At 37.1% G+C, this 26,837-nt stretch overlaps 1 protein-coding gene across 5 annotated transcripts; it reads left to right on the top strand.

Annotated features, from left to right (window-relative positions):
- The first annotated feature begins 204 nt into the window (after positions 1-204).
- Positions 205-26,406, top strand: LOC117571547 (atypical protein kinase C). Of its 5 annotated transcripts, XM_034253745.2 has the most exons (11): positions 205-481; positions 1,457-1,787; positions 1,868-1,988; positions 21,167-21,217; positions 21,288-21,373; positions 22,336-23,292; positions 23,353-23,547; positions 24,633-24,748; positions 24,856-24,982; positions 25,933-26,149; positions 26,209-26,406. In XM_034253745.2, exons 2-9 carry the CDS (start codon positions 1,578-1,580, stop codon positions 24,941-24,943), a joined length of 1,824 nt encoding a protein of 607 aa, XP_034109636.1. In that variant the 5' UTR covers positions 205-481; positions 1,457-1,577; the 3' UTR covers positions 24,944-24,982; positions 25,933-26,149; positions 26,209-26,406. The 5 variants fall into 5 exon arrangements, with proteins under 5 accessions (XP_034109636.1, XP_034109634.1, XP_034109633.1 ...); XM_034253743.2 differs by lacking the exons at positions 205-481; positions 1,457-1,787; positions 1,868-1,988 and adding exons at positions 14,169-14,920; positions 17,078-18,056; XM_034253742.2 differs by lacking the exons at positions 205-481; positions 1,457-1,787; positions 1,868-1,988 and adding exons at positions 14,169-14,932; positions 17,078-18,056.
- Positions 26,407-26,837: the final 431 nt, after the last annotated feature.

The following is a 26,837-nucleotide window of genomic DNA, read 5'->3' as shown; positions in this document are numbered from 1 at the left end:
ATTATAAATAATTAATTGCAATTACACAAATTGTATTCGACAAACTATCACATTTTTCTAAAATTATTTAACAAAAAATTATCTTTTCAATTTACCATGACTGTCATTTTTGTTATCGATATTCGAAATGGGTGGAAATTTAGGTAGTACCAGCACATTGCTTCTGTATAAATCTGCGCATTTTGTAATCGTAATTACAGCCACACTTGTTGCATTTGTATAAAATGTTACAATTATTTAAACAAATTGACGACAAAAAACAATAAAAGTGCGTGCGCTTAGATCGTCAATTAAAATATGTATTGCTTTTTATTTAAATCGAATTAACTGTGTTTTCCTTCGTGTCGTGATTCGTTTGCATTCCATTTATATTTTCTGTGTTTTGTGTGTCTCTGTGTGTGTGAATTGTGAGTGAGCTTGTTGCTATTGCATTGTGCGGCATTTTTGGTTAAACAAATTACCACTACCAGCAAAGAAAAAAGTAAGCATAATGAGGTGAGATTAAGTAAATCAACAGTTTATTGTCTTTGCAAAAAATAAACTGCAAATAGAAATTCAAGAAAAAGCGGCAACGCCGACCCGATTTAAAATGCAAATGAGCATATAGAAGAAAGAAGGCAACAAGAAAAAAACAGGTTGTCGATGCTACGCATTGGTATTTGTTGGCTTGGCTCTCGCTTCAGTCTCGCTCAGTGTTGCTGTTGTTGTTGTAGCTGTTGTTGCTGTAGCTCAGACTTGGCTGCCTTTTTGGTTGGCCAAATGCACAGCGTTAATTAAAGCGATATAAATGTTCGTTGCTTGCGCAATAAGTAAGCAACAAAGTGTTGTTGTTCAAATTAAACTGTTCTAATTCCTCTTTAACAAATGCGCTTTGCAGTGGGCGGTTCACCGTTCGTCGAATAATGGCATGATTCATGCCTTTAAAATGTTAGTTACCAACAATTTGGTGCATGTGTCTGTGTTGGGTGAGACAATAACAAACACCTGTGGCATGCTGTTTATGCTATTGTCCAAATGGACCGTTATTGAGAGCAAGTGTCAAAATTTGACAGCTGCGTGGCGCATCCTGAAACGGGATTTAAATATCGAAAGCTTGCAGGAGGAGAAGAAGAGAGATAGAGATGTGCTTAAATCAGAGAGAGATGACAAGAAGAACATTGCTAATCCCGCAACTGTCGATGCATAACATAGCCATGTTAATGTTAACAGAGAAATGTTAAATTCATAACCCGATAAGAAATTGATAAACAGGCAGAAAGACAAGAACATTGCTAATCCCATAATAACATTGTCATGTTAATGTTAACAGAGAAATGTTAAGTTCGAAACCCGATAAGAAATTGATAAATAGGCAGGCAGAAACACACATAACATAATCATAGTGGCTTAATCAAATAATTCAATTATCTACATTCTTTTCGTTTGATGATTTATCGTTTTATTTTGTGTCTTGCAGCTCTGTGATTACTGTGCCTGTTGCACAAGCAAATACTAAAACCACTCCCAATTAAATTCAACCATATAACACAAACTGATAACGTGATAAGACCATCTGAGTTATTCAAGTTTCCGTCCCAATGCAGAAAATGCCCTCGCAAATATTAAATGATGGCAGCGGCTCTGGCAATTTGAACAATGCCGCTTCATTGCTGGGCACCTCGCCGAATTGCATTACAGTGAAGACTGCCTATAATGGTCAAATCATTATCACGACGATCAATAAGAATATTACGTATGAGGAGCTCTGCTATGAGATACGCAACATTTGTCGCTTTCCCATCGACCAGGTAAAGATCGATACATCTATCGATAAATACGATATCCATTTGAACTACATTTCAATATTAATTTTCAACAATATTTACAGCCCTTCACCATCAAGTGGGTCGATGAGGAGAACGATCCTTGCACCATATCGACGAACATGGAACTGGTCGAGGCAATTCGCTTATATGAGATGAATTATGACTCCCAGTTGGTTATACATGGTGAGTCTTATCTTTTATTTTTTATTGACATGCATTGTATTGTTTATTATTCTGCAAGTGCCCTTTCTGCATGTTTACAAAGCAATGTGATAAACATTTTGTATATCTCAAGAAAGACAATTGTTCGTCACTTGGGGGAAATTGCTCAATGTCATGAGATATGAGAGACTTTGAAGCTGAAACCGAAATAATTTTATACACTATTTTTTGGCCAAATGGGTTAAAGACCCATTTGAGACCTCTCTACGTCTTCTCAAACATCAAAAAATTGTATTGAGTATAAGCATAAGATAAGATAATATTAATGTTGGAAATGTTGAAGAAATGTGAAAGTTGGATATCAGAAAAAAATACTAATTTATGGTATTATTTTCCAAAATTTATTCTAGTTTGATATTGAAAAAAATGTTTTTACTAATTGGAAATTGATGAAAACAATTCTCATACAAAAATTTTAATAATTACTTAGAAGTGTTTGAACATTAACACGGTTCAACTTGTTCCACAACAGATTTGAGTTCTTTTGTCAATTACTCCTACCTTAAAACTACAAGTTTTTAACAAATTTTAAAACAATATCATGTATAATGGTATCCATGAAATGTATGAAATCTGTGACCCTATAAAGTATATATATTCGTGATCAGCGGTAACATTGGAGACGATGGAGCCATGTTCATCTGTCCGTCCATCTGTATGAACACCTAGATCTTAAGAGATAGAGATATCCTTTTTTTCCAACAGTATTTGTTATGTTTATCAAGTTTGTTTGAAATTTTTTCCACGCTTGCAAATCGAAAAAAATGGAATAACAAGTGTAATTTTGAAGCTACAGTATTTATGATTCCTGAAAATGTTAATGTAATCATATAAAATTTGGAGAAGTTATTTAAGAACTACTTTTGTATAAGGAAACATGCTTTCTTTATACGGGTCTTAGTAGCTTTGGCTAACAATCTGGTATATTTTGCACTCTATGGTATATTTTGAATGTAGTGCTGTATCAATATACCAAATATGATCCTTAATACATTTTTAGTGTATTTGCGGTATATTAATTTGCTTTATTTTAAAAAGTTTTACTTTTTTCGAAATGTGTAGCGGGTATCATAAAGTCGAGCACACTCGACTGTAGTTTAATTGCTTCAAATTAGAAGCTGCAGTATAAAATCGCAAGCTAAGACCATTAAATAAAGTTAACAAGTTGATGAAGAAGTTAATTTATTTACCAAATTCTCTCACTCTAATCTCACATAGTTTATGGTCCTAAGTTAAAAGAGATTAATTTGATGTTCTTAAAAATATTGTTATACTATTTTATGATGCCCAGTTGGGCTGCTGTGTGTGTGTGGGCGTGTATCTATTTTAGTTTAGGTTGAAACAGAACTATAGTAAAGTTTTTCATTTTCACAAATTTCATTATCAAAGTTTGTGCTCATTTGCGGGTGTCGAAATGGGTCACATTCCGGGCTTTTAGTTGTAGCACAATTTAACCGCAATTTTGTGCACATTTGAGCCTGGTTAAACAATACGCTCGTTGCTTTATTAGCCCAATAAACCTTGCCACTGGCTGATGATGCCTCTTGGCTGCTTGTCGCTTCTCGTTCCTCGTTCGCTGTTGGCTCTTGTTGCCTTTTGGCTTTCGGTTTTCGGGGGGCGGGGTTTGCAGCGCAAATCCAAACAGCAGTCGACCATGTTAATAACATAAAATATTAATTAACTCGTGTTGGCGCACATATAAGTGTAGTACACACACACACACACACATACAACCGCACTCACACACACACACACATGCAAGCGCGCCTACAGATTAAATGTTTGCCTGTAAGCGCCCATAAGCAGACTACGGTTTTTGTATCTTACTCTCTTCTTAGCAGCTATCTTATAGTATATTTTTTTTCGTTTTTTACTCGATTTTGTTGTTCTTTCTCTCTCGCTACATCCGCTCGCTTTTTGACCCGATTGCCGTTGCCGTTGCCGGCTTCGTTTATAATTCATTATAATTAAATTGTTTGCTGCCAGCCCGGTTAGCCTTGTTTTCAAATTTAATTTTTGTGCGGCTTCTTCTTCGGCTGTTTTATATTACAGTCACGCCTGAAAGTATGCGCCTCTCTCACACACAAACACATCGCCATCTATCTGCTTAGTTAACTGTCTGTGCTTAATTATGCTTACCACAAAAAGTTTTCACTTCGTTTGTTCACCATGTTCGAAAATTTGCCTAATGACAAAAAAAAACAAGAAAACAACAACAACAAACAACAAATGTTTCGACTACAACAATAAATTACTGTAAACAACAAAATGAGACAACATTTGGGTATGCATAATAATGTTGTACACAAAATGTACGACACGTTTTTCGGAGGAAAAACATTTGAAAATGTTGCAAAAAAAACACGCAACAAGCGCAACTAACTTAGGAAAGAGTTTACCACTAAGTCTGCTCTCAGTTCCTTAATCTACCACGTGAGAAATATCTATAGTAAAAGGGTAGAAGTGAACAAATTATAACTCTATGAAATGAGGATCTTCCAAACTTAATGGAGTGAATCTTTATATTTTGTTGAATATAGTTAATGACAATAATATAATATGATTATCTAATTTTACTCATTTACTCATTTTATTTGATCGAAAATTAAATAAGCTTTATTATTATATTATATTATATATTATTTATACAAACAAATAAATAGTAACATTCTATTAAATAATAATATAAAACATTAAAAATGAAATTAAAATTGTAAAAATCACTTCTAATTTTATTATTATATTATGATATATTATAATGTATTATTCATATTGAGATTTACTAATTTTATTTTTTAGTATACACATTATTCCATTTAATTTACTTTAATCTTTAAATTAAGGTCGTTTCTGTAGATCGCATTTCTTTATTGAAGAGTACAGAATCGTTTTTTTTCCGACAAATTAAAATAATTTATCATTACATATGAGAAATTAGAGATAATTGAAAGGTGTTAAAGATCTTCAAATATTTGGGAATTATACCATTTAAAAAAATAATATAAGTATAATAAATATATTTAAATCACAGCCAAAACTTCTAAAGACTAAACTTTTTCTGAGTAAGCTTGCAATTATTGGGTTGGTAAATTAATATTAGAAAGTTTGTTACTATTATTATTTATTAGAATGCGTTTTAAATGCACTCAGAATTCTACAAATTTTTTTTATTCCTAATTTTATAATAAAAGCATTTCTATAAAAACAAATTTTGAAGTGAAAGGTTCAGAATCGATCTAATTGCAAGAAAGAAAATAACTTTCTAGTAGATGTTTGAATTGGGAGACAATGGAAAGGTTTTTAAATAAATATTAGATAAAATAAGTATGATGTAATAAAATTTTTGTATTGTAAAGATTGGTATTAAAAAGAGTCCTGTTTTAAAATGAATACTGAAAATAACATTCCAGTAAATGTTTGAATTGGAAGAAAATTTAAAAATTTCCAAGTATTAAATAAAATAAGTACGATGTTTTGTATTGTAAAAATTGTAAGATTGGCGTTAAAGAATCCTTCGATAATTCCAACCAAGCTTCTAATAACTAAATTGACTTTTTTTTTTAGAATGCTCAAAGTCAATATCAAGGATTTTGTGGCATATTTCATATTAAATAAAATAAATATGATAAAAATGTTGTAATGTAAAGATTGTTGTAAAAAAAAGTCCTGCGATAATCCCAGCCAAGCTTCTAATAACTAAATTGATATCTTTTTTTGAGAATGCTCAAAGTTATATGGTTGGTAAATGAATATTAGAAAGTTGTGCAATATCAAGGACTTTGTGGCATTGTAGTTTTTTGGTGGCAAGCAGTTAGTTAGTTGAGAGTAGATGGCAAAAACGATGGCAAATATAATTTTACCAACGCTTCGCACTTGGCAAAGTTTGAGTTGCTTGTTAGCTGAATGCTACAGGATGCTGTTGGATGGTACTCTGCTTCCTGGCTCCGTTCTGTTCAGAGTTCTCTGTTCACTCCCTATCCACAATATAGTGCCACGATTTCGTTGTTGTTGTTGTTGCTGTTATTCTGTTGGCTGTTGTTGTTTTGTAGCCACGTGTGAAAAAATGCGGCTTAAAATGTATTAAAAGCATTTTCTGTGCGGTTTAGCTCTCCGCTCGTGTCTCTGTTGTAACGTATTATTCCACACACACACACACACATACACGCACACACACAGACACACACATGCGCGCAGACAACCACAAAACTCATACAAGCGCCTTAAAAGCATTACACGACGACGCGACTGTTGATGTTTTTGCTACCTTTGCATGTTTGTTTGTGTAGTTATTGTTATTGCTACAGTTGTTGTTGTTGTTGTTGTTGCTGTTGCTGCTGCTGTTGCTGTGTTGATTAGTAAATGTCCATGTGTACATGTGTGTGTGTGCGAACGCGCGCGCGTGTGTGTGGCTGGCATTTTTATAAGCCGTTGTTTTGGTTGCCTTGTGTTTTGTGTTCCACCTTCCGGTTTCATCTCCGGCTAACAATGAAGCACACGCCTTTGCCCCTTTGCGCTCTCTCTTTATCTCGCTGCCTGTCGTTATAATTTATGCGCCTGCAATATGGCAACGCTGCCCCCACACACACACACAGACACATGCACATCGAAACTTTACCCAGGCGTATAAGCTTTGAAGCACATAAGGTCGATACAAAAGTTGAGTGGAATTTTAGAGTGAGAGAGAGCGAGAGTGAGTAAATTTCCCTGGGCAAAAAAAACAGCTGAGTTGTTGGCGGCATTGCCAACTGAGCGTCAGAGTTACTCAACCACCGAATCGAAATGGTTGGCAATGCTGCGCCGGCGTTTCGCATTCGCTGTTTTCCAAGGCGGCTGCCAAAGTTTCAAAGTATATGAAATTGAGCGCAAGTGCAGGAGCAGAACTTTAAAAGGCGTCCGGTGCTGCGGCTGCTGCTGCTGACTTTGCCATCGCCTGCGTCACCTGACATTGAACAGCGGGCAGACACATACACATACACACACATATATATATATATATACAGTGTGTTCGGCTCTCTGTGCAAAAATATCCCTGCTAGCTAAAGTTTCGGTGTGGAATGCGTCGGCATTCGTCGTCCTGTCGCAACATTCGCGCCGTGGCCGCTCGCCAGTCTGGAAGTGCCGTGCGGAACAAATAAAACGTGAAAAACACACACACGCACACACACACACATATATATATTTAAGAAGAAAAACACTGAAACAGTGAAACAGTGAAAAAAAAGAAAAAAACAAGAGGAAAAGCTTCGCCTTTTTCTTCTCCTGCTGTTGCTAACGTCGTCGCGTCGCGCACTCACCAAAAATATACACACACGTAAAACCCGCATATATAAATTATATATATATGTATTTGTGTAATACATATTATAATTCGTAATTGAGTGAAATTAACTAAAAACGTTGCCAATTTGTCAACACAAAGGCGGATGCAAATCATAGCAAAAGTGTTGTCAACCATTTTTCTTTTGGTATATTGTAAATCGTAAATCGCAACTCCATTTATAAAACATACCCAAAAAAAAAGTGGAGAAAAAAAATCAATTGCCCCCCTCTGGACAAACCATCTGAATAGAGTAATTGAGATTGGGATTCTCATAAATATATTTATGTGCCTACCTTTGAGCGGCTTTACACTTTTGACTTTAAGACCCTTCACACTGATGATGCTGCTGCGGTGGGAGGAACTTTTTCTATAGAGACTTGAGGCTTTAGAGGTGCACTAAAGCATAAAGTTATGAAAAACTCATTTGATGTTTTCGTTTGGTATTTGAGTCGAAAGGTAACTTTGTAAATTTCGACTCAAAACATCAAGTTGAAGTTAAAGTCAAGTTTCAAGTGTGTGTTTTTTTTTATCCAATTTAAATTGTCGACTGTCGACTGTCGATGTTCAATTTGTTCGCTTTACCCGCAAGGCAACTGTCATGTTTTACATTTGTCACATAATCAAATTTGTTGGTTACGCCGAATCCGCTTCATGTCGAATGGCGAACAACGAAGTCGAGTCGAACCAAAATCGAATCATTGATTTTCATTTGCTTCGCTGATTCGTTTCTTTTTTTTTTTTGCGACTTGCATGCTTTTCTTTGCTTTACTTTTTTTTTGGCTGCTGTGCCCAGACTGACATGCAAACACACACATAGACAGGGTGGCAAAAAACATACATGTTTTTTCTCTGTGTGTGTGTTTTCCTCTCTTCCCCTCTTCGTCCCTAAACTTGACCCTAGCAGGCATTTGCACTTCATCAAGCGCAGATGACGCCTTCGCCTTCGCCTTTGCCCGGCTGCATTAAAGCCCCCAAAAAGCGACGCCTAAATATTTGTTACTGGACCACACACACACATATTCAGTGTGTGTGTGTTTGTCGTCTTGATGCTGCAGGGCAAGTAAATCGCTCTCGCTCTCTTTTGTGCTTCGCTTCGCCCCCCTTCGTCCGTCTTGAAGGTCCTAAAGGACATGCCCGAAAAATCAAAAGGCCCACATTCGACAAATTTGTTCAAGCCAAGCTGTCGCCTACAAATGCGCCGTCATTTAAACTTTATGCGATTCATTCTTAGTTCTTGGCTTCCCTTTTTGGTGTGTGTGAGCGCAAATCAACACATTTACATTTCGTATTTCGCTTTTTGCATAGCATACTTTTTGGGGCCGACCGAATTCTGAATTCTGAATTTGTGTTCGAAGTTGAGTTCCACGCCCCTTGGAGACTCTGGCACATTATGATTGTTTGGCATATTTTAATGATGCCATTGGGCTTAATGAAATTATTGTTAGTTCACTCCTCCGCTCTGCTCTTCCCTTGCTCCTGCTGCTCTTCTTTCGCCTCCTCCTCCTCCTCGTTTAGCAGGACACACAGTGAGCGTTAGTTAAGTATGCACATGACGTACATTTCTGGCTCGTTTTGCATGCATGGCCAGCTTCTGAATAGCCTTCTTCAGCCGTTCAGCTAAAGCCGCTCTCTGCTCTTTGGGCTAAATTGTTTTTCTTTTCGTGTTTTCTTCTACCGTTCCCTCTCTCTCTCTCTCTGTCTCTGTCCTTCACTTTTCTTACTTTCTTTCTTGCAGCGCGTAAAATTTTACAGTGTGAAGTGCTTCCGTTTTATGCGAAGGCGTCGAAATATCGGACGCAGGTGGCCTCCTCAACCTCCGAGAGGGGCAGACGGGGGCGGAAATAGCATTTTACGGTCCTTGGCGTTTCAACAACGCCTCTGACGTCATTCGCAGGCAAATTTCGTTGTTTAACTATCGCCAAAGAGCAAAGAGAAGACCAGAGGAGAGAGCGACTGGATGCTGAACACGGCTTTAACTTGTCCATTGCCTTGTTGTTTTATTTATCGTTATTATCGCATGGAACTTGAGTGGGGCTTTTGCTGGGGCGTGTCCTGATAACCAACACAGAAGACAACCCGTCTCGAGTCGACTCTGATGTAAGTCCATTGTTTGCAGATACTTAAGCGCTCTTGATTTGCCAATCTCTAAAGTACTCGTAGCAAGAATGAATTAATACATTGCCCGGGGTTGGCTTTTAATCGCTGTGCCCACAATGGACGGGGACAAACAATGCGCTGCCTGCCAACCATGAATTATCGTATTAAATCAAATTTCTTGCCTTCAATGGCGGTTCACTCTCGTTCGCTCATAATGAGCCCATTATTCAGTAAATGTATTGTTTGCACAATACAATTTCGATACGACTGAACTCAGCTAATCAATCAGTCGTCAAACAACAATAATTCTAAACAGCATGATTACGCGTACTCGCCAATTACTCGATAACATTTCACACATACTCACATTACTAATAATACGACGAACGGCGAACGGTGCGTATGCGTAACGCACACAATGATTATCTTTGTACATATTACTGTCAACATTTTGAGCTAATAATGAAACGGTTTTCATTACTGCACTCGCTGTGCAACATATTATTTCTGACCCTTTCCCCTTCGATTTGCAATCTAATTCTGCTTTTGATATCGAAGTTTAATACGATTTGTTAAGTACGATAATATGATTACAAATCTTTAATAATTTAATGCTGCTGCTGGCGTCTAATGCAATTGTAAATAATTCCATAAATAGCTGGAGGTTATGCTTCTTTTGTGAATTACATTTTATATTCACAAGTTTTATTAAGTTCATTTCAACTTGAACTTCAATTAATTGAGTCCAGTTTAGAGCTTCATTCTCTAGTGCAAACTTTTATTATGGTTTTGAGCCTATAAAAAGGTTTCATTATTTTTAAGCAACATGAATACCGAATATTTTATTGAATTCCTAAAGATGATATTTTCCTGATAAAAATACATACAAATTTCATTTGAAATATTCGATATTCCTGATATTTTTGAACAATGAAAAGATCTAGAATAGGTAAACACATTAAATATGCCTCATATTCTGACGGAATATATAATTTTGCGAAAATAGCAAATCTCTAATAGGACTTACGTTTTTGTAAAAATATTATATAAAATACTAAAAAATATATCGTATTGTTACATATAAACATATCAACATAAAACACTAAAACTTTGTATTCTAACTTTAATGTATATTTCCTGAAAAAATTAAAAAAAATTGAAAGCCTTTTCCGGCTTTGGCACACTCGACTATACAATACCCACTAATAATCAATAGAAGTAAAGCAGCGCGATAGCTGTATTATCGTTAAAGTATAAGTAAATTATATTCAAAAGAAAATTCTGCAATATACCAATAGCAATATTTGGTATATTGATATACTACTGACTTCACAACATGTCATAGAATATCAAAAATATATCAGATTGCCAATCAAATCAATTCCGCTGAAGAGAAGATTAAATTGCTGGTATGAACATCGTTCTAATATACAAAATTAATATACTTAAGAATATACTGCAATATATCGAAAGTAATATTAGGTATATTGATATTTTACTGCATTCACAATATACTATAGAATACAAATATATCTAATTGTCAACCAAATCAGTTCAGCTCAAGAGTAGATTAAATTGCTGATATAAACGTCAATAATATACCAAATTAATACATAGAAAAATACTACAATATACCGTATGCTATATTCGGTATATTGATATACTGCATTATTAAGATACTAAAGAATACAAAATATATCAGAATATCAACAATATCAATTCTGCTCATGAGTAGATAAAATTGCTGATATAAACGTTGTTCTAATATACCAAATTATTATATAAATATAATATATATTGATATTATACTGCATTCACAATACAAAATATATCAGAATATCAACAAAATCAATTCTGCTCAAGAGAAGATTTAATTGCTGATATATTCTATATATATTGGAAAATAAGAAAAGATTAAGAGTAATTGCAATGTTCTTTAAAAAGATTATATTGATTAATTAAATCCTAAAATATCTTTTACTTACTCAGAACACAACTTATTGAGTGATATATTCAGTTTGCTAGTTCAGTAAGTCAGTCTACAAACAACTTTAAATATTTAGGTTAATATCGGTATATTCACTAGGTAACAGAATTGTGGTAAATTGATCATTTGTTATTTGCTTTCTTCTCATCTGTCGCCTGTGTAAATCATAAAGCACTTAAAAGTTGACTACTTTAAGTTGTAGAAATCTTTAATGCCCAATGCACTTGCCATTTCTCAAAGTTAGTTGGCAGATGTCAGACTTGGTCTGGCAACTTTTAGCATTCTGCAGACTCGGAAATGGGCAAAATAAGTGCAATTACAGTATTTCAAGTCAAGCATTAATTTGGCTAGCATATAAAGTACGAATGTGCACATACATAAATAAAATTAAAACGGAAAACTAGCAATTGGATTATGATATATTTTTGGATATGAGTGCATTAATATATATTTTTTTTTTTTGGCAAATAAACCAAACTAAGAGTAAGTGCAATTGGGTTTTATGAATTTGGAAATAAACATAAATTGCATTAAAAGTCAACAACTGGGCTAAAGTCGAGTCTATTAAGGCAGCTCGTTGGCTAAGTGCAGTTTGATGTGTTCTCATTTCGTAATAAACTGAATTGGATAGACACACATATAGTAAATAATATGCAAATTTCAAGCTTATCACAAAGTCAAAGCATCTCTGGGGTTAGCCACTGATTGATTTACCGCTCACTGTCACTTGGGGCAAAGCAGAAGAGTGGGAGGCAGGGGGCGGGGACAATGTTGATGCTGTGCAACTAACCAACTTGTCAGGGCTGGCAAGCCAAACCCCAACGGAACCCAACCAATATTCATGCTCCAATTGCAGTATCCAAACAATGCCAGGCCAATGTGGTGTGTTTATATTTAGCAAACGATGTTGCCTCCTAAGGGGTGTGCGGTGCAACCCCCAAGGGTTGGGCAAGGGGGAAGAGAAGGGGATCTGGACAGACTGCATCATCAGCACAAAAAGAAGGCATCGAGTGATGGCAAGCACTCTCGAGTGGATGCCACTACACTGCTTGCAGCTTGCCTCTCGCTCGTTGCCTCGTTAATCATGCGAATTATGCATGAAAGTAGAGTACTTAATTTCAATTGTCTCAACAACAAACTACAACAACAACAGCAACAACAACAACCACAACAAGGACAACGACAACGACAGCGACAACAATGTCGCAAGCGTCAAGCAGTTTCGATGTGACCTACCAATACACTTGAAGAAATTTTCTATTTACACTTGACTGCACTGCGCTGGGAGCTGGGAGGGTTGCACACTTTCGGCTGCCCTGTGAGAACAATTTCCCTTGCGCAGCATTTGCTCTCGCTTGCGCTCTCTCTTCTTCGGCCGTCTCTTTTGTACGCGCTTATGCTCGCTCTCTCTTTCCCGCTCTAGCTTCTTGAGCTTTCACGCCTTTGTCAATTTGCAGCAACTTGTGCGCTCGTTTGACTTGGGTTCAATTGTTTGTGATTGTCCCAACATCGCGATGAGCATGTTAGTGTCTGTGTGTGTGTGGGTGTCGCTGTGTGGGTGCGCTTCTGAACAGAGTTGTCAGCTGTTTCGCTTGCATTGTTCCCCCTCTTTGCACCGCTCTTTCGTTATCTCGCATTCGCTCTTGCCCATTATTACACAATTTATATTTTTTTTTTTTAGGTGTGGTTTCAGCGGCGGCGCCAGCGTCTGCTGCATGACTCCCACATCCCGACCACGCCCCAAGCTTCTCCCTTACATTGCCTTGCCTTGCCTTGCAATTCCATCGCCTGCAGTTTTTAATCAATCATTTTAAACTATAGAATTCTGCACGCCAGGGGGCGCTGCTGTCGCTTGGCTTTGAAAACTTTTGCATTGCATAGTTTTAGGCGGCCCGCGGCGTTGCCTGTTCAACTGTAACTACAACTGGAACTGCAACGCCAACAGCAACAACAACACACAAACTGCAAATAGAAGAGCAAGTGCAATAGCAACAACGATGGCACAGCTGCTGTCTCTGAGCCTGGGCCTTGTCCCGGTTTAATTCTGCCCTTTTTTTTTTTGTGCTATCATGTGCCACACAATTTGCACTTGAGGCTGCACAGTGGGGCAGCTGTGGATGACAAGTGGCATAATGCTTCGGAAAGTTAATCTGCAAATTTTGATGCTTTTTCTCGTTTTATTTATTGGTGGTGGCTTTCAAGTTTAAAGACAATTGAAGCGCCTAAACCAGTGATGACTGCGTTGAGTTCAATAAAGTCTGAAAAGTTATCAATATTGAGGTGTGAATTGTTCTTTTCAGACATAAGAGATTTATTCAAATGAGGGGTTTTCTATTCAGACTTCGAATTGAAGTTGTCGATGGTTACGAATACGATGATTGAGTTTTTTTGAAGGTTGTGCCCTTCGAACATTTGGAGCTTAACATTTTTCAGCTAGAGTATAACATTTTTGAAAATTCTTTCAATCATTGTTCGTGAATATTCTTATCGATACTTTATTATAGTTAAATGGATGGAATTTGTATGTACCGAATTCTAAGATAACTTTTCTTTTGAAAAGTGTGCCCATATCTTGAAAAACTTGGTATTTATTAGTCATTGTTTGCTAAAGTTCTCTTAAATGTTTGTTTTCCACAATATTTGTGATTTGTCTCGAGGTGACATTAAACTGGTTCTCCCAACATAAAGTAAAAAAAAAAAACAATTTACTAAAAAAAAGTTGTAAACATTTTTGTAGATTTAAAACTATCGATTTATGTGTGTGGAACAAGTTCGCGCCCACGTTTGTCCCACTGTGCAATTTGGCATAAAGTTTTCATAGTGTGTGCATTACTTTGTGCCGCTTGTTGACATTGCCAGTTTATGCAAATTTGCGGCAATTAATCGCAGCCAGCAACAGCAAGAGTCAAGTGCAAAATAAACGCAACCAAACCGAATCTGCAACGCGTCGCGCTCAAAAACTAAAACAGTAACAACAAAAGCAAAACCAAAAGCAGCAACAACAACAACACTAAAAAGAGAAACTGAAATATGGCCTGGGGCTATTGGTCCGCCACAACTGTGGATCGTGGACGTTCACCGCGCCGCTTGACGCAGTGCACCCCGCTGCCAGTGAATCTGGTGCAGCAGGAAGAAGAGGAGGAGCAGCCACCACCTTGCCTTCCCCAACAGCAACAGCAGCAACAACAGCAGCAGCAACAGCAACAACAGTCGCAGCAGTCACAGACCTGCCCCAGCACACCATCGGCGAATCAACAAGGAGGCGGCGGCACTCTCTGCTACAGTCCCACATGTCGGTCCCGGTGCTCGAGTCCGTGTCCGGGGTCGCCGTGTGGCTCGATAACGCCGCCGCCGCCGCCGCTTCTCACGTCCTCGCAACAGCATCTGCATCAGCACTCGAACAAGAATTGCCCGGCCGCACAGCAGCTGCTCACGCATCTGGACTATGCGGCCAGGCGGCAATCGCTGGATCAGCTGGACAGTCCGCAGGTACTGAACACGGTACTACATAGATCAGGGACTCCCCAGAGCTGTGCACGACTTAAGTCCAACCTGAAGTGTTCGTGAATTTAGCAAAGCTTCTACGAAATTTAATTTGATTTTAATTGAGTAAATATATTGAATAGTTTACTTAATGGGAATGATGATTAATTGAAATAATAGCAAAAGTATTCTTAGACCTTGGATTTAGCATATTTTCAAGGATTATAATAGTTGAATTTTAATGAGACCTAGTTTCGTTTCTATCAAGTGATAGTGAAAAAAGATAAATAAATTTTACGTAACGATTAAAGTTGATATTTTCATATGAAAAAATCAATCACTTTGAATTGACATGTTATAAAAAGATAATGCCATAGTTATGCTAGATAAAATTGCTTAAAATTAAGTGATCATTTATGATCAAAATCGATATATAATTATTAATATTATCATCAATCATTTTTAAAATAAAACTTTTGATGATTACGGTCTCTGCATATTTTATAATTATATGCGTAAATATTTATTTATAAATATAAATCAATAATTAAAAAATAATGTTATGAAAATATGCAAAAGTCTGAGGTGTTGTCTTAAAAAAATAGTATTTCAAACTGTGACAGGAAATCGGAAAAGTAATATAATTAACAGGAAGTATGAGCAGCAATGAAACCTATATGGCATATTTTGCCAAGACGAATTTCCAAATACTTCCAACATTGAACTAGAGAACATTTTCATAAGTTTATCTAAAGTTTAGTTTCAATTTCATTAGCTGAAAGTTTACTTTTTGTCATGCCATCTCAATAGTATGACAAAAACTAAAAAAAAGGGGAATTTTTTAGGAAAATAATTACACTTTTACTTGTACAACTTCTTTAAAGAAGAATTGTTTTGTTTTTACATTTGCTCTTAAACTAAATGCCTTTCTTTAAAAATAGCTCGTTTTGTCTTTAAATTAATTGTGACTTTTAAATAGAGTTCTTCAAAATGAAATATTTAGTTCTACAAGAATGAATTTTTTCTTTAATGCTCGACTTCTTTGAAATATGTAGGTATGAAAAGTGTTCTTAAAGTTCAATATTTCGTTTAACAAGCATTCATATTTTATTTTTTTTAGAACTCCAATTAAACTTTTATCAACTTCTTGAAAATGTTTAACAAAGATGCTTTGTTCAACTTTTGTGAAACAGAAAGTGTTCTTAAAAATACAATACTTTGCTTATGCATTTTTGCATTAAATTTATTACACGTCCAACATCTTTCATAGAGTTCGTGAACTTCAATAATTAGTTTGACAATTAAGAACTTTTGCTTTGAGTTAATTTCATTCTAACAACTTATTTGAAATACAGTTCTTGAAAATTCAGTACTTGGTTTAAGAGGAATAAACTGTACCTTTTAATGAATTCCACTTAACCCTCTTGTGCTCAATTTTTTTATAATATTAATTTTACATTCCTTTTCTGTTTTCTTTATGTTGTGGACAAATTTTTGCTTTAGTACCGATTGAGATTTATAAGATAAAAACCTTGGACCTTATAATACCAATAAAAATCTGACGAAAGGTTTTTTTTGGTTTTGACTTCTTGAGGCTATTGCAACACAACAGTAATTTTGTTCCGAGCAACAAACTTCTTAAAATATTTTAAACAAAAATGTTTTGAAGTCTCGTTTTTGCCAAAATAATTATTTTGGTTAAGCTGCCAATTTGTTTAACTACAAACGACAGCAGCAGCTAACGAAAGCTCTGACATCTATTGCAAACGCAACAAACTTCATTTTTGGACTTCCCTGAACTAGAAAAAACCAAGAACGAAGACAAAAAGCAATAAGGACAGTGAATAACGGTGTTTTAAACTTTGCCAGTTTAGTGTGTTAAACTTTTTCTAGTTCTTAGAAATAGGTTTTCTTAAAGTTCAATACTTAGTTAACAAAGCTGATGATGTGCTGTAGATTTATTACAAATTCTTTCAATTTTAAGTTTAGCAAAGATACCTTTTTGGTTTAACTAAAGTAGAAGTTGAGTTTAACATCATTCCCAAAAAGTTCGATTAAAGTGAATGTAAAATTGGATATCGAAAAAAAGGATTGTTATAAGTCATGCACAGCTCGCCAAAGGATTAGCTCTCTAATACTGACACTTGCTCTTCCGTCTGGCAGTCGAAGTACTTTGATATCCAGGCCAACCAGCTGTCGGACATCATGTGCCGCGGCGCTGTGGTCAGTTCCATACAGTCGGCGAACAACACGCTGACCAGAGGCGTCTCCCTTCACAGCCGGAGTGGCAGCGCCCATGGCAGCCATCATAGTCACAGTCATCATGGCAGCGCGCATGGTTCACTTGGCTGCCTGCAGGGAGGCGTGGGAGTTGGCGTTGGAGTGGGCACTGGGAGCACTGGAAGCATTGGAATGATGTCGGCGAGCCACATAGACACGGGTGATTACGATGTGCCGCATCCGCATCCGTATACGCATCATTATATGCAGACAACAGCATCAGTGACGCCACCGCATGCAACGCTCAGCAGGCCAGGATCGGCTGGTGCCGTCTGCACCGGCCACGACTCTGGCTCCGATTCCAGCCAGGGCTGCGGTGGCTCCATAATGGGAGGCATGCTGGTCATGGGTCATCCCGGCCATATGGGCAGTCTGGGCCATCACAGCACCGGCAGCGGCTCCCTGGGTCGCTGCTCCAGTCGTTGCCACAACACCACCACCACCGACGACTCTGGAGGTGGCAGCAGCGGAGGAGGAGGAGGCGGTGGTGGTGGCGGTGGCAGCGTCGCTGTTGGCGGTCCGGGCATGCTCATGGACTATCATCATGGCCATCACAGCGGCAGCGCTGGCAGCGGCCTTAATGGCTGCGGAGGCGGCGGTAGCATCGCTGGTGGCAGCATTGGCGGACGCAGCAGTGTCCTGGGCACCATTCACAATGGCCACGGGCATCATCATCAGCAATATCATCACGAATGCATTCACTATGAACGCTTGCCCATACCCGTGCCCATTCCCACAGTGCCCATGGGCGTGACGCAGCAACAGCAGCAACAACAACAACAACAGCAGCAGCAACAACATCAGATGTCGTCACAGCATCAGCTACAGTCGGAGGAGGAGATTGAGCCGGCCTACGCAACAGGTAATTTCGAGTGGGCGCTTCTTGACCACAAGTACGCAGTGAGTGTACTCATTTGTAATTCGCATGAACCCTGAACCAGTGCTCACGTGAACCAGTTCACAAAAGTATAGTAATTCATTCAACAATTTAAACATCTTTATTATTGAAGATTATTATTATTATTATTCAAAGATTTCATCTGTGATTCACATGAACAAGAACATGTGCTCACATGAACCAGTTCGCAAGAGTGTAGGAATATATATTCAAAAGTTGTTTAAGCAAATTCAGACAATTTTTTTTTAAGTATGTTAATTAATTAAAGGAAAAATTTTTTTTAATAAGAATTCATTTGTGATTCGCATGAACCATTTAACGGTGCTCAAATGATCCAGTTCCCAAGAGCTATTTGAGCGCGATTAGCGGAGGAGCAATTATTTATATATGTTAAGTTGCTTAAATATTCATTCAAACAACTTTTCAATTTATCAGTGTATATTTTTCTGAAAGCCAACAGATTATTATTAAAGATTTACATGAGGCAGTTACCAGTGCTCACATGAACCAGTTCACAAGAGTAGAGGAATATATATTCATATTTATGTTTATTACTGAAAGTGAACAGATTATTATTAAAGTCTAAGGATTCATTTACGATTTACATGAACTAGTAATCAGAGCGCACATGAACTGGTTCGTAAGAACTTTTTGAATGTGTTGTTAATGCAGGCAAGGATCTTTACTTTAATTTAACAAATTAAGTAATTATAATATACATATCAAGACATACTTTTTGTTTAATTTGCATTCAAATGTATTGAAAAATAATATTTATTTTTAAATTCTTTGTAGTTTTTAGTGAAATATGAATATAAACTTTATCGTTTTATTGAAATATGAAAACTGCTTTATTAAAAGAGTTAAAAATTAAAAAATATATATGATTATTTTTCTATTTAATTATAGTGTTATTCCTTACCTTTATTTGAATTTTAGTATTTGTGATGATGATGTTGGTTAAGAATTTTTTTAACGCTAAAACTGAAACTTAATAGAGATTTAATTCTTAAACAATATTGTATATTGTTGATGTATTTAGTGTTCTATAAAGAACCTTTCATTGCTTTTATTTCGCTTCTTTTGTGAGTGTTTTCTTTTCGTTTAGTTTCTTTTTAACTAATTTCCATCCCTGATCTTATCGTTTGTGGTATTCGTTGCGCTCTCACTTGCTCCCAATTAGGTTTACACTCGTCGTTCAATTCTTGTGACAATTCAATAGCCACTTGAGGCTGTTGATTTTTGTTTCTTTTGCTTTTGTGTTGTGTTGTGTTTTTTTTTTGCGTTTGCCTTTGCCTTTTGATTTCTTCTGTTCTTCGGTTCGCATTTTGTTGGCCGTCAGTTCGCAGTTGAAACCCGCGCGGTGACGACGCCTCGCGCGTGCTGAAGCCCAACAAAAATATCAACGAAACGCAACGCAACGCAAAACAAGAAATTATAATTTGTGATACTTGAACATAAGTATTTCTAATTGAAAGCAATACAAATTGCTCATTTGTTTGTCTGCCGTCTGCTGACCCGCGTTGAACTTGCCACAAAAACAAAAACTTAAAAAGAAAACGATGATCATCTGGAGCGGCTTCTGTGAGGCGGCGCAAATTTACAGCACTCAAACAGCCACATTTATGAGTGGAGGCGCCTCGTGTTAGTATCGATCTTAGGGGGCTGGGCCACTTAAAGTGTCAATAGTCCGATTGTCTGTCAGCTCGCTGATACCATTTAAGGGCGTGAGATCAGCGTGAAGATATTTCTGAGTCAATCAAGTGTCACAATTGGTTTGATAGTAAATCAATTACAAATATGAATAATAAGTGGGTGGTCAAAAGTGTGTTACACTCACTTTTTAGACGACCTTTAATTGTTGTTGTATTGGTTATCTTTATAGCGTATCAATAACTTGATTAAACAGCAAAGTAATGCAATCTAATTGTTTCCTATTTCAATATGAATTGTATTATTCATCACAATTATACAATGAATCTATCAGATACGTGCCACACAAACATCCATGCGACCTTAACACCTGTTGAACAGTAGTCCGGTTCAATGACTAACCGACTGCATAAGGCTAACACTTGACTTATATTTCCCAATATTTCTATCCAGTCTATATAAATTCACTTTGTTATCTTCACTTAGTATAGGTATGAGTAGCTCTACTACCACAACAACAGTAAATATCTTGCATATAACACAAACCAAACAAATTTTGTCATCCCTATCACAATGCCGCTGATAAGAAAGGCAAAGTAACAGCTCAACTCTGTGTGTGTGTGTGTGTGTGCCTGTATATCTGTATCTTTGTGTAGATAAATGCCAACCTATGAGAGATATGCAAGTAGTCAATAGTTGCTGATAATAGAATCGGGGGATTTCTAGGTCAATGCAAGGCATGACCACGTCAGTGTGACCAGACTTTGGCTATTGATTGGCCTTGCCGACAGTCAAATGATGAACTCTGGACAGTTGGTAAACTAATTGAATATGAGTGATAGCTAAAACATCGAAAACTCTTGATGTGAACAATTGAGCTCAATTGAGACAGACACTGACTGACTTCTGTTCTCTTCACTGCTCTGCTCTGTGTATCGCGTCGATTGTTGATTGTCTCTTGGGTCTACCCGGAAAACTTAATTAACTCTGGCAATTACTTGGAAAAACTGCTCAAATAACGCAGCTCTCTCCCTCTCTTTGTTTGTGCTCTCTGCGTTTGTGTTTTGTATGTGGTGCGTGGCCACGCTGCAGAGATAAGACTCGAACGCCTTTCATTCGTGGGCCGCAGTCTCAGTCATCGAGTTGGTTTTGACATGTTAACAAGCCACACATAACAAACACAACAAGAATCCACGGCAAATGTGGCTGGGCAGAAATCCGTTTATAAGTAAAATATAACACACAAAAATACAATATACAGCACCAAAATCACATTGCTTGGCAATTAAATTGATAAGGCCAGGCCTCGCCATGGGCAAACCAACTGGCCGTAAGCATGACAGTAAATTGAATCTAAAATCAATTCCCTGCTATATACGACATTCTCTATTAATGCGTCTTTATTCATTTTCTATTTGCAGTATTTCCGAATGTTCCTCAAGCGCCCGGTTTGTCCTGCGATGGCGAAGATCGTAAGTAGCTTTCTTTGTCTTTTCCTCAACATAATTAATCCAACTTCCGCATCTTTGTCTCTCTCTTTAGGCAGCATCTACAGAAGAGGAGCGCGTCGCTGGCGAAAATTGTATCGCGTCAATGGACACATTTTCCAGGCAAAGCGTTTCAATCGCGTAAGTAGCAAAACATGTGTACACATGGTATCTGTTAGATACATATATGTTAGATACATTGCACAGTGGAATTGGGGCAGTCAAACAAAGCAACTTGCAAAACGAAAAGCGTTGTCAAACGATATTGTTAGTTTAATTAAGGGAATATAGAGTAAATTTAGCAGAAAGTTAAGTTAAATGTGTAAATATAATTGAGGTATTCATATTTGTTAAATTTAGGTATATAAAATGTACTCTTGAGAAAATATACTTTTAAAAAAACAACTTTAGTAATATTAAACATTTTTTAAAATTTATTTCTGAGTGCATTTAATATAAATATGTAGATTAAATCGAAACATACAATAACATACAATATGTATAATCTTAACGATTCCTGATTCCTTTACTATATTAAATATCATGCAAGCCAAGTATGTGGTATTTTTTCCTCCTATAGAGTCAGGTTAACACTTTCATAGCCACTTTTCATGTGAAGCCATATTCCATGGTATATTTTTATACCTTTCGCAAGAAATAGTATATTTTATATTTGTACAATTGCAGTATATTTTTAATGGTATAACAGTCTTTAGAAGCAAAAATGTGTACATTTTTATTTATTAAAAAAATAAATGAATTTTGCAGATACTTTTTAGATGCAACTCAGTCGATACAATGACAATATACATGATACAATATATTAGTAATTTTATGAAGATTCTTTAAATTTTTTTCAAAATTTCAATAGAATCAAAAAGTAATTATATTTAAATGAAAATTTCGGTGACGTCACTTGAATTTGATTGAAAAATGAAAAAATTAAAAGAGTTCTTATGACGCATTGATCTTAATGGTAGAGAGAATTTCGATTACAATTTTTTTTTGCAGTCACAGTTGAATCCACTATACTATAGCTTTCTAAATTGTTTTTATGAAGCTATGCAACTATTAATACTCTTTTTTTCTCTACTTGATTGCAGCGCGCCTTCTGTGCCTATTGCCAGGATCGGATCTGGGGTCTGGGTCGACAGGGTTTCAAGTGCATTCAGTGCAAGCTGCTGGTGCACAAAAAGTGTCATAAGCTAGTGCAGAAGCACTGCACGGATCAGCCAGAGCCGCTGGTCAAGGAGCGAGCCGAGGAGGCCAGCGATCCGATGCCGGTGCCGTTGCCACCGTTGCCCTACGAGGCGGTGGGCGGCACCAGCGAGGCGTACGACACGCATGAACATGCGCACATTGTGGTGCCGCCACCTCCTGAGGATTCCCTGGAGCCGGCCACACAGCGCCAGTATTCATTGAATGACTTTGAGTTAATACGCGTCATTGGACGCGGCAGCTATGCAAAGGTGCTGATGGTGGAGCTGCGACGTACGCGTCGCATCTATGCGATGAAGGTGATCAAAAAGGCGCTGGTCACCGATGACGAGGACATTGACTGGGTGCAGACAGAGAAGCATGTGTTTGAGACGGCCTCGAATCATCCGTTCCTGGTCGGTTTGCATTCATGCTTCCAAACCCCGTCGCGTTTGTTCTTCGTCATTGAGTTTGTGCGTGGCGGCGATTTGATGTATCACATGCAACGGCAACGCCGCCTGCCCGAGGAACATGCTCGCTTCTATGCCGCTGAGATCAGTTTGGCGCTGAACTTCTTGCACGAGAAGGGCATCATCTATCGGGATCTGAAGCTCGACAATGTGCTGCTCGATCATGAGGGGCACATCAAGCTCACCGATTACGGCATGTGCAAGGAGGGCATTCGGCCGGGTGACACAACCTCCACATTCTGCGGTACTCCCAACTACATTGCACCCGAGATTCTCCGCGGCGAGGACTATGGCTTCTCCGTGGACTGGTGGGCATTGGGTGTCCTGCTCTACGAGATGTTAGCTGGACGCAGTCCATTCGACATTGCCGGCGCCTCTGAAAATCCAGATCAGGTAAGTAATCAAACATCTTTCTAGAGTATTATTTCTAATGACTTTCTGTATTTACTGTAGAACACTGAAGATTATCTGTTCCAAGTGATTTTGGAGAAGACTATACGCATACCGCGTTCGCTGAGCGTTAAGGCTGCTTCGGTATTGAAAGGTTTCCTCAACAAGAATCCCGCTGATCGTTTGGGCTGCCATCGTGAGTCCGCCTTCATGGATATTGTGAATCATCCGTTCTTCAAAGTCATCGACTGGGAGATGGTAAGTGCCAGGCCAACGATATCCGTGTGTGTGTGTGTTTGTTGATAATAATGATGATGATAATACTATTTGTAGTAATCCAATCTATATATAGCACAGCTCTTATATTCATTCAGCTAGTGAAAAGAGAAAGTGTTAGTTGATAAGTTTATCGACAGGATCTGATTTATAAACTCCTCTTAATGCGCTTCTTCAAAATTTCATTTCTTTATTTTATTTTGATTAATTGGCATTCTATAGAAATAATTCCTACTCATATTACTGCCTTGATTTCAATGTTAAATATCAAAAATGCTATTCAAAGTTTAGCGCTTTCAATTGTTTTATATTTTACTTGATGTTTGTTCTTAAATAATGAATTATCTTATGTATTTCTTATCGATGTTGCTCTGCTATCTATTACCATTTGATATTGTATAAACTTGTGTGTTTTTTGTGTATGCAAAGATTGCACAAAAAGAGGTACAACCGCCTTATATACCAACCCTGGATCCTGGCGATCCCTATATGACAACAAACTTTGACGATCAATTTACCAGAGAACCGGCTGAATTAACGCCAGATGATCCGTAAGTTTTGTGTCAATGAAAACGAAAAACAAAAACGAATTTTAGCTTTTGGTTATTTTGTTCTAATTGTACTACAACGACAAGCATGAGACAAATCCCCCCTAAAAAAGAAAAAGTGTCCCCTTTAAAATAAAATATAATAAGAGTGCATTAGAAGTCAGACTAACAGCAGCAGGTAATGTTCGTACTTCAGCCACATTGTTGACCCCCCTTCAGCCACCTGAACCCCTCCGTTTATTACCTTTCGAAACACAGCTCGCTCTTTTCTATTTCTATCATCATTATCATCAATACACACAACATGCATTTTAATTGTGTGTCCACAGCCTCTTGAAATTGCTATTTATGTTTTTTTTTGGCTAAATTGGCTGGCAGTATTTGGTTTAGCTATAACCATTTTATTTTTACTATCTTTGCATATATCCTGCATCGAATTGAAATATACACAACACACCTTACAATACGATACAAAACATTCAAAAACACGCCTGCACATCCAATTTCAACCTCATGCAGCTCGAACGCAAACAGGTTTCGCCACCATTTAAGCCACGCTTAGACTCAGATCGCGATCTGGCTAATTTCCCGATCGAGTTTACCGGTGAACCGGTGCAGCTGACACCCGATGATGAGTAAGTTCTTTCTCTTAAGTCAATTTTGTTCTTTCTCTTTGATACTCAACAGGTTGATAAACTGATTGAAATGATAATTACTAATGAAATTCTTCTCTCTATCACAGTCATGTCATTGACAACATCGATCAATCGGAATTCGAGGGCTTTGAGTATGTAAATCCCTTGCTAATGTCACTGGAGGATTGCGTCTGACACCACGAGACATGTGACCTGCATCCATATAATATGCGTGTAAGTAAATCTATACTACTGTGGGTACAAAGTAAGGAGTAGAGTTCAATTTAAACTTAGCGGGTTTAACATTTCATGCTAGTTCTTTTTTTCTTGAGTTGGCAGGACTGTTAATGACATCTGGGCGAAATTTCATGTTCATTTCAGTATCAGTATTTATGTTTACCAAACGACCAAGACTGACAAAATTACAATGGCTGATTTAATTAAGCAAAGAAGTGTCAACAAATTTTGTTAGCAGACTGAAATTTAGGTTGCGGAAAGGTTGAGAATGTTGATGATTCTATCATGTGGCAGAAATATGTTTATAAGTGTTACAAAGACTTCAAAAAGGCTCGGGAACGTGTTGAAAACTTGAAGCTCCGGATGACCATCGATGTCAACAGATGACCAACTCGTCAAGGAAGTGAAGGAATTAGATGTCTAAAATCGTCGGCTAACTGTTAGAGACCTTACTGATATAATCGGAATATCAGTTGGATGTGTGAAAACCATTTTGAATGGTTTTGGACCAACGAAAATTCAAATTTCAATCAAAACCGAAAGCACTCAATTTGTGCATTCATTCTTTGTGACCATTTCGCCAGAAATTCGATGCATGACGTTCCATGACCTTTGTATTTTCCTGATTTGGCTCCGTATAACTTCTGTATTCCCAAAACTAAAGAAATTACTTTGAGGAACTTGTTTCGAGTCGAGTGAGAATATGAAAGCTGAATCGAAAAAGGTTCTGATGGCAATATCGAAAAGGAATTATTTCGCATGTTTCGAGGATTTGAAAAAAGTTGGTATTTTATCGAGAGGGTGATTACTTTAAAAGGGATGAAATTGATTTAGTAGAAAAAATACAAATTTTCTATTTTACAACAAATTGACTTTACTCACCTTACTTCACCCACAGTAGTACATTAAAAGTGAAAATTATATTTAAAAGTTCAAATTGCTTGCAGCTCTATGGTGAGGATTCCAGTGATTATGATTCCGTGGCTGATGATCTAAGCCTCTTGCATTTGAATAGCGCGGGAGGCGCAGCCAATACCAATAACAACATAAGCCAGCAGCAACATTATCGCCAACAGCAGCAACAGCAGCCACAGGGCCAGCAATATCATCCATACCCACAGCAACAGCAACAACAGCACCAGCAGCAGCAACATCATCATAATGGTAACAATAACAATCATAATAATCAAATGCAAGCAAATAATAATAAAAGTCTACTGCAGCACATGTTTTGCCTTCCATTGAACTAATTAAAATAACGAATTAGATACAGATAACAACAACAAGAGCAACTGCTAACAGGCAGCAACAACAACTAGCAAAAGCAAAAGCAACAAAAACAAAAACTTTAAATACTAATTACAACAACAATTAAATACAATTATAATCTTCTATATTAAAATTGATAAAAAAAAAAAAAACGATGAAAAAAAGAAAACAAAAATTAAGGAAAATAGAACTACTTTCATACCAAAAAACTGTCACAAGTTGCGAGTATTACACTAAACTACAAACGATTACTTTACTATTTAAGCACCTAGGCATCTAGCTAGGCGAATTCTATGCATGCCGAAGCAACAACAACAACAACAATTTCAAAACTCAATGCAAGACTTTTCAGCAACAACAGCGTTAAAAAAGACACCCAAAAAGAAGAAAAAATAATAAAAGTATGCAAAAGATACAACAATTTTTAAGCTATTAAATCTACAACAAAATTATACATACAAAAATATATATAGATATAATTTTTAAATATTTAAAAGCAAGACATTTAATTTTACTACAAAAAGATAGAAACACGAGACAAAAAAAATAAAAACAAGATAAGGAAATGGAAATCCATTATATT

Source organism: Drosophila albomicans, chromosome 3 (genome assembly GCF_009650485.2).
Source record: "Drosophila albomicans strain 15112-1751.03 chromosome 3, ASM965048v2, whole genome shotgun sequence".
Taxonomy (NCBI): Eukaryota; Metazoa; Arthropoda; class Insecta; order Diptera; family Drosophilidae; genus Drosophila; species Drosophila albomicans.
The sequence above is the reverse complement of the archived record's forward strand: the minus strand, read 5'-3'. Positions and strand labels throughout refer to the sequence as shown.